At 35.4% G+C, this 21,635-nt stretch overlaps 1 protein-coding gene across 1 annotated transcript in view; it reads left to right on the forward strand.

Annotated features, from left to right (window-relative positions):
* LOC149302767 (A disintegrin and metalloproteinase with thrombospondin motifs 20-like) overlaps positions 1-21,635 on the forward strand; it is a 91,985-nt gene that overhangs the window by 25,536 nt on the left and 44,814 nt on the right. The window contains exons 4-16 of the mRNA XM_089482023.1: positions 3,380-3,639; positions 7,183-7,266; positions 7,460-7,584; positions 8,634-8,674; positions 9,483-9,588; positions 10,502-10,648; positions 10,952-11,093; positions 12,496-12,600; positions 15,514-15,659; positions 16,732-16,913; positions 17,008-17,144; positions 17,463-17,580; positions 20,783-20,875. Of these exons, the coding sequence (XP_089338149.1) occupies positions 3,380-3,639; positions 7,183-7,266; positions 7,460-7,584; positions 8,634-8,674; positions 9,483-9,588; positions 10,502-10,648; positions 10,952-11,093; positions 12,496-12,600; positions 15,514-15,659; positions 16,732-16,913; positions 17,008-17,144; positions 17,463-17,580; positions 20,783-20,875 (1,686 nt within the window). The remainder of the gene's footprint in view (positions 1-3,379; positions 3,640-7,182; positions 7,267-7,459; positions 7,585-8,633; positions 8,675-9,482; positions 9,589-10,501; positions 10,649-10,951; positions 11,094-12,495; positions 12,601-15,513; positions 15,660-16,731; positions 16,914-17,007; positions 17,145-17,462; positions 17,581-20,782; positions 20,876-21,635) is intronic.

Here is a 21,635-nt window from a genome sequence, read left to right on the forward strand (position 1 = left end):
CTAGGGCTTCAAATCAAGTTATATCACATTTTTTTTATAGAGCACCAGCAGATTCCTTAGCTTCATGATTTTTTTTTCTTTTAATTATTGGACCTTAAGTATTAACTTTAAGGCTGAAGGGTAGGTGGATGTCTTCTAAACACCCTAAAGGGATTTATGTTATTTCAATATGCTTTGATTTCGACAGTATTGCAGATAAATATTTAGACCAGTGTTCTGTACAAGCTACAATTTAATGTATATTTAACAATCCCAGACAACTAATACAATCAATGGCATTTTATTACCTTAAATACACTCACCTTTTAGGCATTTACATCTCATTGGCTCCCCTATGCAACACTGATTTTCATGTGTCCAAGTATAGCTTTTACTTTTATGGGAGTATTATTTTTTCACATATGAATGTTGTTAATTTACCTGCAGTTTAAGTCTTGAAATATAGACATTTGGTTTTATGGTTTTTACTAATCCGAATGTATGCTTTATTTTTTTTTTATATATAAATTGGGAATTTTAAGGTGTCCAACTTTTGTTGAAATAAACAGTATCTCTGTTTTTTTCAACATAAAGTGAAACATCGAAATCATTTTTGATGTTTCACTTCTAATATTCATAATAAGCCTCAATCTGTTCAGTGTATGGCATTTTACAGGCTTTTCTCATTGCATAGGGAGTTCATCACGTGCCTATAATAGTTTAATTACAGAATTCTTTGTGATTGGCAAGAAACTGAAACCTCCGTGCTCAGTGCCAACATGTCATCTACACATTTGTCTTCTAAATCTGCTCCTCTGTAACCTCCTTGGCGTGTAACCTGATTTCATGGTTGTAATCAATATTTAGATTTTGACAAATTAGTAAATATGTGGTTCAAATCCAGTATTGGCATTAAGGCACAGTATTGTTCTGTTTTACGGTGCTCTTTTTTTGACTTTACTTTTTAACCTGAAGTTACATGTAGACTGGTTTTATGCACTGAAAGAGTAGCTGGAAGTAAGTGTTTAGTTACAATGAGATGCTGGGGATAGCTACTGCATGCGCCCATCCAAGAGAAGGACACAGCTGCAAATTATTATTTTTAATATGCAAGATGTAGTCCCTATAATTAATATCCATTGATGTGCATGTGTGATGCATGTCTTAAAAACATACTCAATGTACATACATGGATTAGGGGATTGGCACACAATCATCATTGATTGTATTGTCAGAGAAAGATATGCTGATAATGTGATGGGTATAATGGGTTATTGTAAGATCAATGTTAACTTTAAAGAGAGAGTCCCAGGATCAGCAGTGGAAGCATTTCCTTCACATTTGTTGAGATGTCTAAAAACAGAATATTATCATCAGTGGGGTGCTAAAGAGTGTACACTTAAGCAATATGTCTTCCTTAAGGAAGAGCAGTCCAAGTCTATATCATGTATGGGAAAATGTCAGGGGTACAAGAAAAAGCCTGTAGAAATATACAAATTACAGTAGACATCTGTTAATAGAGGGATTTTTTTTATATATATATATATATATATATATATATATATATATATATATATATATAAACACTGGGAGAAACAACTATGGGAGGATACGTGTATATGTTTTATAGCTCTAGGTAACTTAGGAATTCCTATTGGTTGTTATTGGGATGCTAGAACACCACCTTTTTGGAGTTTTAAGTAGACCATCTAGCATGTTCATAACAAGTGTGAAGGCTGTGCTATTAAAATGAAAATAAAGAACAGCTGTTAAGAGTGTCAAGAACCAACAGGTTTTACAGCTGATGGTAAGATATGGTTTTGTTTAAAAATATTGACAGCTGTTTGCATGTTATGCTTTGCAGCTTAACTGAATATATACAGGGTAGTACATATGATGTAATGTTCTGAAAATAAAGCTGTGGGTCCTACTTTATTCAGAATGTGGAATCCTTGTGGCAACATCTGTTGATTCCCATGGATGGCTGTCAACAAAAGGAGGACATAATATACTTTGCTACAATGTTTGCTCTGAATATCTAATTACGCAAATATTAATACATAGTAAATCATGTTAAGTGTTTTCAATAATTGCAAGTACTTCATCTCCCACAAGGTATAATATTATATGGTTAAAATACTGATACCTATATTTTATCCAAATAAAATATAAACTTGGATTACTAGTTTGCATTTTTTTTAAATGTGTTTTATTTATATTGTGACATGGGTAGTCCCTTGTTTTTATATTTAGAACAGGTGTAATAACAAATCCCCTGGTCCCAGTAATATTACAGTCTACATTGCAAATGAGTACAAATTAAAGGTTTTAGAAAATGTATAATATAATTGGGTCTATTCACTTAAGGGAGTGTAGTTTAAACTATGCCACATCACTATTCATTGTGAAGGGCCAAAACTGTCAAGTTTCTCTAATGAGAAGGGCTGAGTTGGCCCTCAATAATGCAAAGTACATTATATAGGGGCAACTCAAACTTTCTTGCTTCATAATGAGTAGTGAGGCGAGGGAGTTAAAACCACAACTCTCTTGAAAGCTATCCCTTTAGTGAATAAACCCAAATGAACTTAGTGTATTTTGACTTGATATTTCCATTTATTGCTACTTTTAAACTAAACGGTTAAAATTCCTCATTGTATCTCAGTGATCGGTATGTTTTGTGTGTTCGTGCATTCCAGAAGTTTTTAATTCTACATTTAATAGTTATTAATCTAATTCCTAAATTAATCTTTTATTTACCTATATCAACACCAAATGTTAACTTTCATAGATATTAATGTTTGAATAAAAGCCTCTATTGTTGAATTCTTGCTGAGTTAAATTTCTGTGGCTTAGTTTTCATATTTTTTGGGTACTGGACATATCGGGAGATGTCTTCATCTCGCATGACATCTCACTCAATAGCCAAAGAGCGAAGCCTAAGATATAACTAATATAGCTGCCATACAGTGCTGCTTAAAAGGCATTGATGAGTGTTTTCAGCTTTCAATCAGCTCAGGTACTATAATAAAATCGTATTCTCAAGGAGCAAGCTCTACATTTAGAATATGCATTCCTTCATTTCGTATACCAACCTCTTTAGTTTCCTCAAGTCTCTACTAGTTGAAATTCCCAAGCATTCCTCTGTACTAGAAGGGTTCATTACATTCTTATCTGTGGTGTTGGCTGTATGTGACAGATTAAAACTGTCAAATGTTAAGAAAAAACAGACATCCAGCAGCAAGTTGAATACAGACATTCTCCAATTTCCAGATTGTGCTTTAACAATTTTGCCCTTCTACATACAGGTTTCTGGCGAGCAAATGCTTAATAAATTAGCTTATTTCTGTGCTGTTTTACTAAAAAATCTACATATTTTGATTTAAATTTGTTTTTCTTGCAGAACCTAAGAAAAAGGAGGAATTGCTCCCATTTCACATTTCAAGCAGCTTTGCACAAGATATTAACAGTTTGGTAAATTCTGCATTTTCTTACAACTCACTACAAAATAAAACGCAAGAAGACGAAAACAAGATACATATCCGAAAAAAGCGGTTTCTTTCATATCCCAGATACGTGGAACTCATGGTTGCAGCCGATGCAAAAATGGTTCGTCATCACGGCCGAAATTTACAGCACTACATTTTAACTTTAATGTCAATAGTAAGTATATGCAAAAGTATTTGAAAACAAAATCAAATGCCTTTGTGAATTAGACTTGTACACCCTCAAGTACAGTGTAATGCTGTTTGCTGCAAATATCTACTGTGAAGTAATAAAGACATAATGATGATGCAAATATAGGATGGTTGAATATAGAATATATTCTTCTGTATGCTTGTATTTTTGCTTTGATAATGAATAATACACCAAACTGTTGAGACATTAAAAGGACAGTTTCATGTCCCATACACACCCACCAATGAAATTTAGATATTAAAGTACCCTTTAAGTACTTTAATATGCATCCTACAGCCTGTAGAAAGGTTATATGAAGCCCTCTTACCTGTAGTAGAAGCAGCAGCTACTGAGTTGCAGTGTTTGCACCACTTTCAGTGGCAGGAACGTATGCCCACTTACATCAGCAGGGGGCGCTTTCTACGCATGTGAAGGGGCAGGGCTGTCATTATACCCTGGACTTCTAGGGTGAGTCATTGCTGGAGCTGGCTTGTGGCCAAGGAGCCAAGAGAGTAGGAACAGAGGAGTGTAAAGAATCCCCAAATGCGTATGCAAGGGTGACCAAATAAAAAAGGGGGCACGCAATTATCAAGTGCATTAAAGTGTGTGTCCATTGAGTGTCCCTTAAAGATATTGTGTTTAAAGGTCACATCATGTCCTAGTTAAATTCATTATTCTCAGGTCATGTCTACATCACACCATGTAGAGTGACGAAGGATGCTCAATGTTTATAAGATCCAAGATAAGAGAAAAAATAACAGTTCTAAAGGTATAATGACCTGAGGACAATGGAGGTGCATTCCAAATGACTGCAGATCTCATGAAAGCAGTAAGAAGAGTTAACATCAAAGTTGATGTGTTTGAAGCAGGAAAAATCGGTAAACATAAGGGTCTGAGCGACTTTGACAAGGGCCAAATTGTGATGGCTAGATGACTGGGTCAGAGCATCTCCAAAACTGCATCTCTTGTGGGTTGTTCAGCGAAGACTGGGCCGTGTGGTGAAATCCAACAGACAAGCTACTGTAGCTCAAAATGCTTAAAAAAGTTAATGCTGGTCCTGATAGAAAGGTATGAGAACACACAGTGCATCACAGTTTGTTGTGAATGGGGCTGAGTAGCCACAGACCAGTTATGGTGCCCATGCTTGAGCCATGTCTACTGCCAAAAGTGCCTACAATGGGCATGTGAGCATACGAACTGGACCATGGAGCAATGGAAGAAGGTGGCCTGGTCTGATGAATCATGTTTTCTGTTACATCACGTGGATGGCCAGGTGCGTCACTTACATGGAGACCACATGGCACCAGGATGCATCCATGGAGGCCCCACCTTGCAACTTACAGGACTTAAACAACCTGCTGCTAACGTCTTGGTGCCAGGTACCACAGCACGACATCAGAGGTCTAGTGGAGTCCATGCCTCGATGGGTCAGTCCTGTTTTGGTGGCAAAAAGGGGAAAATACGCAATAGGCAGGTGGTCATAATGATATGTCTGATAAATGTGTCTACCTTTGATAGGAGTGGTGGAGTGTGATAACATGTACTCTGTGATGGAACGGATACAGCAATGTGACATATACATGGCATCACACTATCAAACAAAATATTGGGTTAGCCATGATTATGCACAGTTATGTAAAAAAAAAAGTTAGTTCAGCTCCTGCTGAACCTTATCTCCCCACGTTTCAAACAAGGGATGGTTTCCAGTTATAAACAATATATATGTTGTAAACATTGGTTAATAAATTAATGCAAACTCCAGTGTACACAGGATATACAGTTTTAAAAAATATGTTAAATGGTTGTTATATTTGCAAACATTTCCATGAAGAAGAAGTTTGTTTAACATAAATAATAAAAAATGAACATAAACATACATTTAATGTTCATAGCATTCAATTGAGTAGTGTTGAGTAGACATGTAAGATTCATATTAGTTATTTTATTTCATAAAATAAATCAGTGAAGTGGATTGGATATGAAGAATGGTGCCTTGAAGATTTGGACACACACCAATTATTTGATTTAAATGCTGGCATCGTAAAACTGTTATCTACAAACTATGAGAGTGCTGTTTTTACTAAACTGTCTGATATGTTAGGACTTATCTTCATGACTGTGAAGATAACCAGTACAATGCACATGATACTGAAATTATTTTCTCTGTCATAGATGTTTATACCGGGAGGTGTACTTGTCTTTCTGATTTTATTCTTGGAAGGCGGACTATAGATTTAGGCTTTAAGCAAACCCTGCGATTTACTGTACATATGCTGTATACATAGGCACCTTCGCAACATCTTCACAATATCCTAATTGCTTGTTTCAATGACCTTATTTTACAGTTTATATTTATGGCATTACCTAAAGTTTTGTTATCTTAGTCAACTGTATAGCACAAAATGCATAACATGAAGAAAGATATGAACATAGAATGCTTTCAATGTGGTTTTGTGTGGGTTGTTAAACAGCTGCACAACCAACAAACACAATCAGTGTTGTGACACAGATGATTTGCTTTAGCATTATCTAATGTTTGTTTTTATGTATATTTCTGTATTTTAAAGTTATTTTTCTAAGCAATGTAATTTGTAAACGATAAACCAGATAAAAAGTAGAATGATATTTTACTCTTTCTGTATAAGCATATAAATTATGTGCATTCTTTTTTTTGGATGCAGACAAATTAGCCTATTGGAAAAATGAGCAGCAGGCTTAGATCATGCTTTCTGATTACAAATTACTTTAGTATAGTGGTGGTTTATCCCTATCTACAAATCATGTGTCTTATGGAAGAGGACACCCCGATGTCCTTTTTTCTGACTCTGTTATAAGTGCAGAGACAACGTGTATCAATGTATCAGGTATCATTGTATTCATTATTGTGTGTTTAACTGTAAGTAATGTGGTGGTAAAATACTTTTTTGTGCTTGCTGTTGCATATTAAACCAGCAGTCAATAAATCATGAAGTTACTTTCAAATTGTCACTTTCAAATTGTTCATAAACTGGGCCCTATGCACTGTACGAGCCATACCCACAAAACCAAATATGTCTGTCTTTGATATATGTTACAAATAAAAAATTTGTTTGAGCAATAAGTGCAGAAAATGGATTGGTCATCTAATTCAGAAATATTTCCAACTGCAGTTTTTTCAGCTACATCACAGCTGAATAACTATTTACTACCTATTGGATGAACATATGTTCCTTCAATCTTTATGATTATAGGGGTGTACCAAGGTATTTACATTTTTAGTCCAGAGATGAAAAACCTTTATTCTCGTTCTTTATTTTCATGATTATATACTAACTCTCAAGTACACCTTGACAACCATACAGCAGAATGTTCTTCTCTATCATAACACAGCTGATGTTTCTTGACTTAATATGGTTTGGCATATTTTATCCAAAGTCGTAGGGCTTTGCTGTATACTAGCTTGATATTTTTTGGTTAAGTTGTGTTATTGAAAGGCGCACACACACACATGAATATTGACTAATACATCTCTAATGTGTTTATTTCTAGGTTGCTGCTATTTACAAAGATCCAAGCATTGGGAATCTCATTAACATCATGATTGTAAAGCTTGTTGTAATCCATAGTGAACAGGTGCGTATACACAGGTAATTACTTCCTTGGGGAAAATAAAATATAAAATGATTATTATACGATATGTGTTGTCTTTTACTTAATATTTAATATTCATATCGTTGTTGTTGAATAATGTTGTGCTTGTAATGCATTATATTGTAGCCCAAATGTTGAATCTACCAAAATGTGTGTTTTGTGTTTTTACATTCAGGATGGACCTGTAATCAGCTTTAATGCCGCTACAACTCTTCACAACTTTTGTGTATGGCAAAAATCACAAAATATCCCAGATGATTCTCACCCTTCCCATTATGATACAGCTGTTCTTCTCACCAGGTATTATCTACCAAGCCACATCTTCTTATAAGCAGGGTCTCCATCGAGGCTTCAGTCTGATCCAGGAGGAGGAGAGACAGTCAGCAGGTGGGCTCTAGCACCACTCTGTCTGCCGCAAGTAGTCCTGTGCCTTAGCCAATAGTCAAACTTATAATTCCTTTCTAAAAAGTAGAAGAATCATATCGGAGTAAAAATATTTCAATATGTATCATGAACACAACTGATTCTTTTAATCAATAACCAACACTAATTAGAACGCTATGCAGATTGCCAAGGTTCTGTGTATAGTCACATACAATGGATTTTAAGGCAAATGGGTGATGAACACTAAACTACAACTGTGATCCCGAGAACCTTAGGATCCAACATAGAAACTTGCATCATTATAGTGAGAAACTCATCTGTATTACATCACTCTAATTTTAATAACACTACAAGTGAATCACCTGCCAAAACAGATTTCATGAAGCCAAATAAAAGTAAGAACATAAATTTGCAAAATATTGGCAAATATCTCTATATAATAAATATTACCAATAAGGGCTACTAAAAGCAACCATCTGTGTTTCCCTAATTGCTTGTATAGGCAAAATAACCAGCTGACTGTGTACACATAATGGAGTAAAATTACAAAAAGGATTAAGGGTAATCCCTAATGGTACAAAAAAGTGTTCCCTCTTGAAAAAGAAAAAAAAAACATTCACTAAAGCTCTCACCTAAAAATAGTTTTGGTAATAATACAAGTTTTATAGTAACGCTGCTAGGTCTGCTCTTCATAGTAGTAGCTAAAAATGCTAGTAATGGTTAGTTTAGAGCTAATTGTTTTTGTGTTAAGACATTAGTTAACTTTAAGTTCACAAAATCCTTAGCTGTAAGGTTAGCAAAACAAACCCACTCGCTGTTCCTGCAAAGTGATTCCCAAACTTTTCTCCTACAGGATGTGTATTCTGTTACGAATGCAACCTTTACAACAGTAATACGACAAATGCTTTTGTTGTTGTGTAAACTTAATGCTAGATAATTTATATATGGTTTTTTTTTTCCTTTAGGGAAGACATATGTAGAGCCACTGATAAGTGTGATACGCTGGGTGAGCATTTTCATTATATATCAGATGCTGGATGTAATACTTAATTGATTTTAAAACATTGTAATATGAATGTTTCTGTGCAAAACATTTTATAGTAAATACTGCATAACTCAGTGGAGAAATGTTCCCTCTACAGTAGGGTTATGTCCCACAAAATCATCTTAAAACAAAACCTTGTAAAAGCAATTTATAGTTGTTGTAAAAGCAATTTATAGAAAAAAGTTTTTAATAACTTGGCGCCCACTATTAAAAAGAGCTTATTCTTGGCACAGGCTTACCACTAACCTCATATTTCTTATCCAGCATGTCCTATCTCAAGTGTCTGCTTAACCCATCTCTTCACTAAGTATATGTTAAATAAATGGTCTCTATGTCCTCCAATTTTGTGCACCCTCTAAAAAATGTCAGTGTTAAAGAAATCATGCTGTATTCTATTGGATTCAGCGATATGACTGAAAAATATATTTTACTCTTAGTTTGCTTACTTGGAAAAAAGAAAGGCACGCTACACTGTGCATAAAACATTTTATTGATACTATAGTTTTTTGGCAACTGTATGTGCATTCCGCTTTTCTACTTCAGATAAATAACCATTAGGTTTAGTATAAACGTCATTGAACACACAGGTAGAGGACAATCCAACTTCAAACATTGATGCCCAAATGAGTTTGAGGTAGATATACCTCATTCTCTGGATTGCAGCAGCTTAAACTATTGCACTATACTTTGTTTTAACACTTCAGTCCTGAGGACTAGCACACTTACGAATTGTCATTCAGGTTGATTTCTGTCTCATTCATGGTTTTAGGGTTAGCAGAGCTTGGCACTATGTGTGACCCCCACCGAAGCTGCTCCATAAGTGAAGAAAATGGTCTTGGTTCAGCTTTTACAATTGCACATGAGCTGGGACATGTGTAAGTACAATTCGGCCGTATCCTTTATACCAGTAGCAGTGCATTGTTTCATTTCTGATAAATATCACTCGATTTTAGAAGTTAGAAACCTAAAGGAGTCTTATAAACACTCCTCCCTTCCAAGGTAGTTTAAACATGTTGGATGCCGATAAAGTTTAAAGTTAAATTATTTTATTATGATTTGTTAAAAAATATCCATTCACATTTTGTATCCTTTTAATATTTCTCTGACATGTTCCTGAATTCTTTTATGAAGTGGTCTAATTCATTTTTTCTGTGACTATTAATTAGATCCTTTATTTTGAATCCCTATGGAATCATTGAGGATTTCAAATGTGTAGTTATTTTACAGTCAAAATTTTCATGCTTTACAGAGAGCTTTAACATTTATTAAACCATAAAACCTCTTTATCAAACTTAAAGAATATGTATAAGGATTATCTAAACAATCTTAGTGATAATGTGTCTGAAGACGAAAAACAGCACTCATATCGTATATTTTAGAAATGGCCAGTGCCATCTACCGATTTTCTTTACAAACATTTTTTTTTAATGTTTTGCATCATGGTTTATACTGTAATTATGACTCAATTATTCCTGTCTTTCAATAGTTTTAACTGGTTGTGATCCATATACTAAAATGTCAGAGGGATAATGCGTATCTCTAAAATAGTTTTTTAGATTTAGTCTTGGCAGTTGGCAGAATATAATGTCTTGAGTGTGCTCTTGTTTGGTCGATACTATTAAAAAAAACCAAAAAAACACATTCTAATTTAAGACATTTATAAAAATAAGTATGTAAGATGCATGAAGTTACTAATTCTAATGATCCTTAGACCTTTCATTGTTTGAGCAGTAAATAAATATTTTTATTAGTAGCAAGTGAAACAAACCATTATTTCTTATTTTAAAGATTTAACATGCCTCATGATGACAGCTTCAAGTGCAGGGAAGCAGGGATAAAAAACCAGTTTCATGTGATGTCTGCCACATTAAATTACGATACAAGTCCATGGACCTGGTCAGCATGCAGTAAGAAATACATAACGGAATTTCTTGAGTAAGTATTATGAAGCCACCTACAATATATGTTACTATAATTAATATATTTTATTTATATAGTGCCAACAATTTATGCAGAGCTTCTTGGAATACATATATTGAAAGGGTGTGAATGAACTAAAATCAACCTGTATGAAAACATATGCAACTTATTACAATCTACCAATGTGACAGTAAAAGCATGTAAACGCAACGATGCATAATGTAATGACTATGAATTTTTTTTGGTACTACTATAAATGACTTTGATCAATGTATGTTTTCAATAAATGTGATAAAATTGATTTATTTTTTTTTGCAGTACTGGTTATGGGGAATGCCTCCTTGATAAGCCTAGTGGAAGAATCTATGAGTTTTCACAACAATTGCCAGGTGCTATTTACGATGCTAACAAGCAATGTGAATTAATGTTTGGCATTGGGTCACAAGTATGCCCCTACATGGTGAGTTGTGCTGTGTTAATCTTTATAGAGTTGCTAAAATCAGCCTAAAGCACTCGCTTTTTCCAATACATTTTACAGTCCTCTGTGTGCTAAAATGACCAATGCACAGCTGCTTACAGCTTAAAAATGCAATATATATATATATATAGTCTCCAGACCGATCCCATTGTTAAGTTGCTGATTAGTACTGATTGGGTCCGGTGGCCCTTGTATAGGTGGGTGAGGAGAAGGAAGAGAACTGCATGAATACAAATGAATAAATAGTTGTGCCATATCTCAGTTCCCATTAGGGGAAGATTTAAGCTTAATATCTCCAAGACAATTATAGTGAAAAAACATAATATCTAGGGGATATATCAAAGGTTTCTGTTTTGTGTGAGTTTTATGTAGATATAGAAGTCAGTCTTTCCGAGTTGCATTAATCTTGGAAACTGCTTGAAAATGTTTGCTGGTACTTGCTTATTTACATTTTATCTTGGCAACCTTGATGCATGGATAAGGCAAAGTATTTGGTTTGGCCATCAAACTGTATTTTGAATTGAATTGCCAATTGAACTGTCTCTGTAACAAGATGAAATATATTTGTCTAACCAAAAATTACTTCTAGATTCCCTCTTGCTAAATGTTTTGTGAAGGATAGGATTTTGTCACATTGTAGATAGCACATGATAACCCTATCTTAATGCAGTTGGTAATACGATCCATCAAATTAAAAAAAAATGGAAAATATGGGCTTAATGATACAAATGGATGTGATTTGCACGTTGCTTTTCAAACTAACTTGTGATTCCTGTAGATCTTTTGAAGCAGATATGCCAGTGAGCCTGTTAATTATTTATGGAAGGAATATCTGTCGTGTGATGGAAATTTTGAAATGTAAAGAAAACATACGCATCGACCAATGGGCTTTAGTTAATACGTATGATACATTTTCATGAAGCCCCTTTTTTAAAATGTATTTGGAGTACAGTAGATGTGTTCGGCCAAACAATTTCCTGACATATAATAAACTATAATAAACTAACCAGTCAAGAAGATGCCAGTCAGCTCCAGCGGTGATCCAGCAATTGCTGTGGGCTCAAAAAGCACTTACAATGTTCAATCTTAAAATAAACACCGTATTTGTGTTATTGTATACTTTATAATCATCAATTACAGTATATTGCTTGGAGGAAGAACATCTGTAGCCATATATGAATGCTATGATTAGTGTTCTGTATGCCTAAACATCTTCATAATCTGCAAGCTTTGGCATTGTGTCATTATGTGAATCATTTAGCTTGAATTTTATATAATGAGCCAGAGAAAGTAAATATGTATATTGTTTAATTCGAATGATAATTATTCTCAACTTGCCTTTTTTGCTTAATTTTTTCAAGGATGTACTTTTTTCATTCTACAGAAGCAGTGCAGGCGCTTATGGTGTATTAGCAGGGAGGGAATCCGTAATGGGTGTCGGACTCAGCACATGCCTTTGGCTGATGGAAGTGACTGTGGCCCTGGAATGGTAAGAGTGGAGCTTTAACACAAATAACTAATTCTAATTAGTTGCACCATCCATAGATTATGGTGTCCATAAACTTGAATTTGGCCCGTTAAGTCTATGAAAACTCCAATCCATCCTCTAAACACTGGAGGCTGCTTGTGCATAGTATATAAACATGTTTTATTTTTTTTTTTACTTATTTATTTTCTTTGCTATTTTAGCATGTTTAAGAGGGGTACTCACATGTCACATAATTAACACATGAGGGTACGTAAAAGTAGATGTACATGAAGAGCACCACAAAGGCTGTCCGATATCCCTCCTAAATCAGGACTTTTATTTAGCCTGTCCATTATGCTAGGGAATAGAATCCTGTGTCTCTGGATTTAAGATCTAGGCCAAAGGAAGGATTACCGTATTTGCTCGATTATAAGATGACCCCCCAAAACCTGAATATTAATTTATGAAAAAAAAGCCTGAATATAAGACGACCCTATAAGAAAAAAGTTTTACCAGTAAATGTTAATTCATGTAAACTATGTGAACATTTTTTTTTTTTTTAATAAAAGCTATGATTGAGAAAAATATTTTGTTTTTATTTCCTTTTTTTTTTCCCAACCTGCCCCCCCAGTTATGCACATCTGCTTGCCACTCTGCCCCAGAAATGCCTTATACCCCCTATGTGCCACGGTGCCCCATGATATGTATTTTAACTCTCTAAATGCCACTGTGCCCCATGATATGCCTTTTGACCCCCTATGTGCCGCACTGCCTCCAGAATTGCCTTATACCCCTATATGCCACTCTGGCATTTAGGGGTTTATAAGGCATATTATGGGGCAGAGTGGCGTATAGGGAGGTATAAGGCATTTCAGGAGGCAGAGTGGCGTATCTGCCTCCAGAAATGCCTTATGCCCCCCATTTTACACTCCCTCCCCCTCCCTTCTCCAAACTTACCGGAGCTTCTGAGTCCCCGGTGCGTAGTCCGGGCAGCGTGTAGAGCTCTACGCGATTCGCGCACACAACTTCCGCTGCAGCCGGGAGGAGGTGCGGTTAGCAGCAGGGGTTGTCTGCGTCCATCGCGCAGACCTTCCCCGGCTGTCAGAGATCACAGGGAACTAAACGCACCTCCTCCTGGCTGCAGCGGAAGTTGTGTACATGAATCGCGTAGAGCTGTACACGCTGCCCGGACTAAGCACCGGGGACCCAGAAGTATCGGTAAGTGTGGGGGGGGGGGACAGGAGTCTGGATCTTAGTCTCATAGTCAGACCTAGTTGAGGTCTGATTATAAGACGAGGGGTATTTTTCAGAGCAAAACCTCGTCTTATAATCGAGCAAATACGGTAATTTGCTCTCACACACATCTTGTCAAACATCACTCATGAAGTACACATTTCCTTCATAATAAATGCAGGAATGTGTGCAGATGTACCATGCTCCTCCATGATTTTTAATGGTTTTGAAATAGGAACAAAACTATATGCATCAAAGAGAGGACCCTCATTACAGCTAATAGTATGCAAAAAAACTTTAAGCTGGAAGCTGCCAACAGAAATGTAGAGACAAAAGACAAAAATGTTGCGCAACACTTTTCACTCTTGTGTGCTTACTCCTAAAAGAATTTATAATAAAAGGCATTTAGTTCCACATTGACAACACTGCTGGCTGTGAAACTGTTTCTAACTGTAGTTCTCTTATACACAGCTGTGGCACACTGTACATTCTTTGATCTCTTTTGCTCTGCCGAAAAAGTAGAAAGGTGAAGTTTAGAACATTTGTTTAGCGTTACTGCTATGTGTTTCAGGATACCAAAAGACATTGTTCCCATGCCTGACATAATTGTTCAGCAATGTGATCAAAGTTCACATACAGACATGACTCAATTGTTGCTATCCACACCTGTACACTTAATTTCACCAAAATGAAACTGTCGGTGAATTTGTTTTTCCATAAAGTCCATTTTTTTATTAGTTAAGGTTTTGCTATTCCTTATTATGCATTTCTTTGTAGATTGAGTTAAAACTCAATCTTAAGGTTGTGATTTTTACAAATTTTGAAATTGCCAGACCCACCCCACTTCAATATAGCAGTGAAGTTACTCATACTCACTAATACACATTCCATCTCATCCCACTTAAGCATACATGCTCACAGACACCTACACATCCATGCTCACACACACAATTACACATCCATGCACACACAAGTACACATCCATGCTCACATCCACAATATACCCACACACAAGTACATATACATGCTAACACACACAAGTACACATTCATGCTCACATCCATGCATGCATGCATATATACAAACACATATACATACACCTCACCTCCTGCCCCTGCTTACCTCTCACCATTCCTGCAGCTTTCTCTCCAGCTGCTCGCAGCAAGCAGCCTCCGTTTCACCGCAGGTTCGTGTGACGTAACATGACCCCAATAAGTTCCTGTCTCCAAGCGCCGGTTGAAAATAGCTTAGAAAGGACCCTTCCAACCTGGACCGTACCGCTCCGAGGAGACAGAAAAAAGGCGTCGCAGGGGACTCCTGCTACCCTTGTAGTTATGCCAGAGGACCTTATGGTACATTTCAAGAAAAACAGAGATTGCTCCCTGGAAACCCTTCAACTGCCACACATCTAATAATCTATCTACTGCTGATATACACTACCATTCAATAATTTAACCATCACTAAGCTGTTTTCAGTAGCCAGCTGATCAACTTTTTTTTACCACTTAAATAAACAGTTACATTTTGCAAATTAGCAGTTAGCACTCTCGCTAAGCTACACGGAAAACAATTCTTGCCTATCCCCTTATCATACACATCTGAAAGCTGAATTGTTAGTGTGAGTCTGCATTAGTACTTGCATCCCATGAGTTTTTTATGTATAAGATAAATTAATAAAGTGTGTATCTTTGTCTTCAACAGCATTGCCGCAGTGGGCTCTGTGTGAACAAATTTATGGATTCAAAACCTGTGGATGGTGAATGGGGATCCTGGGGACCTTACAGCTCATGTTCAAGAACTTGTGGTGGTGGAATTAAGAGTTCTACAAGAGAGTGTAATCGTCCAGAGTAAGGCTATATATATATATATATATATATATATATATATATAATATAATTACATTTTTTGATAAATGTCCCTAGCTAAAGGAGCCACCCAGTCATCCCACAGTATGGCATTTCTCAGGCATTGTCCCACTGTAAATGCTGGGTTCTATGCGTTTTTCATTTCTAGATGTTGGTATGTTTTAATGACATGTCTGTGCTGCACATAGACTCTGAGCTATAAAGCAGTAAACATTCTCAAAGCTTCTTACAGTAATTTATTGTACAGTGATATGTTTGTGTGTATTGTAATGTAAAATGTGTGACGATTGCGGAATTTCTTACGCTGTAGGTCATTTCACAATACACAAAGACAGCCTTTTTTTTTTTGTTTTCCTCTCCTACTCTACTATGACTGACTGGGATTCCCCCCAGTCCAACTAAAACCTTAAATGAATTAGAGGAAGACATGAATATAAAAATGCCAATGATACAAAGCCTAGATAAAATTTGTAAACTCATTTTCCAGTCTCCATAGGCACTAAACGCCAGACACTTGTTTATAGGGTTATGCTAAATATCCCATTGTGACCACTTTATTTTGTTAAGACATGAAATGTCTCTGCCACGTATTTTAACAGAAGACTTTATAAATGACTCCAAAATGTATACGAAAAATATACGCAATTTGTTTGTAATACATTGTTTTTCTAATTTAGGACAGTAAGGGTTTATTGAGGAGCCAATTTCATGCGTGAGAAGACTAAATAAATCTGTTTAGATCTTTATGATCTAACAGGGCCAGCAAAGCTGTTCATGCAACAGAAATAAGTGTAGGAAATGTTTTATATTTCTATAAAATAGGGGCAAAATCTAAAAAAACGTGAGTTGGTACCGTGTTAGCCGCAGAAACATGCGTAGAAATATGTTATGCCTGGGGAAGAGACCTAAGTGGTATCGAAAGCTTGCACGCTAAATCTACTCAGTTAGACAATAACGTTATCAACTTGACTCTAGTCTCCCAAATACAAAATGACAACATTATTTATGAAAGCATAAAGGCTGTGTATTTTCTTTTCTTTTTTTTTCTTTACAGGCCAAGAAATGGAGGCAAATATTGTGTTGGGAGGCGAATGAAGTTTCGATCTTGCAACACTGAGTCCTGTCCTAAAGGAAAGAAGGAATTTAGAGATGAGCAGTGTTCTCAGTTTGATGGTAAACATTTCAACATCAATGGTCTTACAGCCAATGTACGCTGGATTCCGAAATATAGTGGACGTAAGTGTTAATGTAAATATTTAAAACAAAGCCATGTGCAATTGCAACAGTAACTTCACATTACCAAAAATAAAATATTATTTTAATTTTACAGTTTTAATGAAAGATCGCTGCAAACTTTTTTGTCGGGTGTCTGGGTCTTCATCGTACTATCCTCTAAAAGACCGAGTTACCGATGGTACTCCTTGCGGGCCTGAGACAGATGATGTTTGTGTTCAAGGACTATGCAGGGTATTACATTATGCCAGCTAATTCGATTTATGCATTGCTTGTTATGTCCTGTTTACCCATTGTCCAGCACTGTAGAATATGATGGCCCCATGTATATCAATAAATAATATTTGAGCATACCTTAACAATCTTATCAATAAAAGGTGCATAATAACTTTTTTGGAATGAAGAGGTTTATGTTGTGTTAAAAATACATTGTGGCCACTTGTTACAAAAGTTCTACATGGAATTTTGTTAATTTTGTTAAACTGAAGTAACTGAGCTGAATTATAATATTAAGCAGGTATGTATTAATAGGCTGATTCTCTCTTTTTGCAGGAAGCTGGATGTGACCACATATTGAATTCTAAAGCAAGGAAAGATAAATGTGGTGTGTGTGGGGGTGATAATTCCTCTTGCAAAACTATGATGGGCACCTTTAATCATGCTCAGTATGGTAAGTTTATTTGTACCATTCGGAAGCAGCTGTGTTTGTTGTAGCAATAAAATAACAAACCACACACCAGTTTTTATTTGGTTTGGAAACATTAAGGACATTTTATATTTTTACTTCTATGTATCTGTTTTATAAACATCAAGTTAAAATAATAAAAAGAGCAGTAGTAGTAATAAATATAAATATTATTATTTGGGTGGCATTAACTATAGAACAACTATGAGTTTTATTTGCGGCTGGTTTTCTTATTTGGTTTTCTGGTTTTCTTCTTCTTGTTAAAGAAGTGTCTGCAGAAACTTAACAGTGCAGGGTTAAAGTATGAAATTTACACCTCCTGGATTCAGAAATTTCAAAACTCACCAGCAGCTTCTGAGAACGTGCCTAGAGCTTCATGTTGGCTTCCTCCCACTATTGCCCTTTTCCCATCTATTTTGACCAAACACCACCAACTTTATACATGTGCCTGTCCTAGTAAGCCTCTTTGTTTTACTGGCTTTCTGTCTAGGAATGCGTGGCGTGTACATCTAGCCATGCTCACTGATGTTAAATGAATGAGGGACCTGAAGGTAGAATAAAGTAACATTTAATATTGTAAAATCATCTATATTAGAATGATCCCGGATATGCTGACTAAAGATTGGATTAACATATTACAATCAAAATTTATGAAATTTATATGGCGTGATAAACACCCTAGAATCCAAAAAAACACTTTATTTCTACCTAGGAGTCGGGGAGGACTGGGTCTTCCTAAACTACTTAATTATTGGTATGCATCTATGCTATCCCATATATATAAAATGCAACTGTTGCAGTCTAAGGAGTCGGACTGGTATCTAATTGAAAAAACTATTTTGGGCTTGAAAGATCTAGAAATATCCCTTTGGCTGCAGAAAAGAGATTTAAAGGAATATACGAAACATCTCAAAGGGACACTACTTAATTCAATATTATTATTTTGGCAGAGTTTTAAGAAGAAAATTGGTTTAAATGATCTTATAATTAAAAAGGCCCTGCTACAGCTCCTAAATAAAAATATCCAGGATATAAACCTTAACGAATGGGAAAAATGTAGGATAAAAAGAATAGAGGAATTTATGATAGAACTTATGATATGTTAGGAAATAAATTTAAAGATTTTTCTACCTTGTGTATTGAGTTCGGTCTTACTAATAAAGAAATATTTAATTACATGAGAATTAGGAACTATTTATTTCATTCTCTTGTTGAGGAAAATAAAGATGAATATGTGATTAAGTTTATAAAAATAAATAAACAGAAATCTTTAAAACTTTGTTCAGACCTAATTCTGGATATAGATGATCTTAAAGCTGCTCCACCTGCTTGGAAAAAATGGGAGAGAGATTTAAATATAGATAATGCCTCCCTCACAGAAGATCGCTGGATAAAAGCTTGGAATCAAGTTATGAAAAATGTCCATTGCTTGAACTTACAGGAGATTTACTTTAAAATTGTAAATCGATGGTATATGGTCCCAGAAAGGCTCCATAAGATAAACCCAGCAAATCAAAATCTATGCTGGAGGTGTCAAGGAGCCGAGGGAACATGGATTCATATCTGGTGGTCGTGCACTAAAATAACGGAATGTTGGGACAAGATATTTAATATCATATCTGGTCTAGCAGAGAAACAGATAGATAAGTCACCGCTTAGGGCATTATTACTTCAAGACTGGGAGATGATTCCAGTAAAACAAAAAAATTTGATAGATCATGTCATCCTAGCGATGCTGGTAGTTATAGCTAGAAAATGGAGGCAGAAAAAGATAATTTCTTGGATATATGTCAAAAATCAGATTCTTAATCAAAAGAACATAATATGGTTATTATAGAGCTAATGGGCTTATGCACAAATACTGGGAAATATGGGGAAGACTTACCCTATAAATATCTAAAAATCAGAGGAGAGACGATCAACCCACTTTGGAGATACATACATGAAATGACTTCACAGATACCATTAGTTATTTTTGTCTTTTTTGTCATAACGTTATCCATATTTGTAATTAGCATGCATGGAAAATTGTAGTTAGATTGAATCAAGAAATTATATAGACCTCTACTTATAATAGAGACCAATGAGGCCCAGCAATAAGCAATTTCATATGCTGCTAATGTACTGTAAGTTATTGTCCTTTTATATGTATCTAAAATATGTATGTATCTAAAATAAAAAAAAAAAAAAAAATAAAAAATAAAGTAACATGTAGACATACAGATATCAGTTTGCCTTAGTTTGTCAATTCTAGTCTTGTCATTCATAATATAATTATATATATATATATATATATATATATATATATATGAGTTCATATGTCTTGCACTCGCTGTTTACAAAGGCCTCAGGGCTAATTTGCCTCGATGCTATTCCCAAACCATTTAAAGACTAACCCACAAGGTGAGGTACTCGTAGAACTTCCACGAAAAATCACTTGTTATTCTTCCTATATAATATATAATATAATATTTGTAATAGATTTTAGTAAAACAATGAATAAGGCTGTAATTGAGCCTGTGTGATCTGTAGGGGCTCTAAGACACAACTCAATCTTTTTACATGACAGAAGCATCTGTCAACAGAAAATGGAGGGTTAATGTTTACAATTATGAATCTTGGTGATGTTATAATTAGGTTCTTCATATATTTTAGTGTAGTCCAAGACAGAGGGGAATAGATAGGTTTGTTTCTTCATGTAAAAGTATTCAAACCTATTGAGATGTCTGCCTCCTAGTGGTCATAATGTGTCTAGGAAGAAGGCACTCTACCATTGCATGTTTCTGTTCATATTTCAGTTTTTTTTTTCTATTCACGTTTGGAATAAACAGAATACAACAAAATTCTAATTACACCGCATGAATAAACATTTTTTTAAAAGAGGTTAAAATAAAATGTTTCTAATGTAGCTAACACTGCTACATATTCTTTCCCGCCTCATCGCCTCCCCCTAGCCTTTTACTTGGAAAGCGGCTACAGTCTTATTCATTCTTCTCTTTCCTGCCTTCCAGCCTCCCTGTAACTCACCCCAAGTTTCTCTTCAATTTTTGTTGCTGGCTGTAATGCACCAATCCTCCGAACTGTACAAGAAAACTGGCATTATAAAACCGCACAGCTATTAGATTTAACGCCAGCAGCGTGCTGGAATGGTACCTTTCTTTCCATAACGTTTTTTGTTCTCTTCTAGGATACACAAACATCGTGAAAATTCCTGTTGGCTCAACAAACATTGACATTCATCAGCGTAGCTCCTCTGAAGTACCAGATGATAACTACCTCGGTAAATTTTTCAAGTAAAGATCTACTTCTTCATGTAGGATTCATAACTGAAGCTGTAGTTCAAAGCTTAAGTACTGTATTCATTCACACTTCAAATATTAGATGGACTATTTCAATATACTCTCTTTATTTTTTGTCCTCCTGAAACCGTTTAATTAAACAGTTATTCTTCTGTTAACAGTGACTTCCTTTTACACATCAGAGCCTCTTCCCTTGTAAACTTGTCTTATAATTTCTTTATCTCTCACCCATGCCTCACCATTATTATTATTCCATTCAATTTACCATCCACATTTAATATAGTACAAAATAGTATTTCAAAGAAAGTTTACCCGACGTCATAGACACAATGCCATGTTAATGGGGACATAAATTGTATATATGTGTGGAAAAGAAGGTACTCCCTCTTTGAATTCTATGGTTTTACATATTAGGACATAATAGCCGGTCTAAAAATTATGTAAATACAACCTCAGATGAACAACAAAGCATGGCATATTATGCCGTGTCATGATTTATTCAAGAAAAATAAAGCCAAAATGGAGAAGCCATTTGTGAAAAACTAAGAACACCCTTATTTTTTTCCATAGGGATTAAGATGCTAACTAGCAGACAGGTTCATCAGCAAGTGTGACCACCTTATAAAAGCTGAAGTTTTAGCAGTTTGATGGTCTGGTGCATTCAAGTGTGTTTACACCATGCCAAGGAGGAATGACATCAGCAATGATATTGGAGAAGCAATTGTTGTTGCCCATCAATCT

The sequence above is a fragment of the Sceloporus occidentalis genome, unplaced genomic scaffold (genome assembly GCF_023333645.1).
Source record: "Sceloporus occidentalis isolate IW3139 unplaced genomic scaffold, rSceOcc1.0.p SCAF_17, whole genome shotgun sequence".
NCBI classification, from domain to species: Eukaryota; Metazoa; Chordata; class Lepidosauria; order Squamata; family Phrynosomatidae; genus Sceloporus; species Sceloporus occidentalis.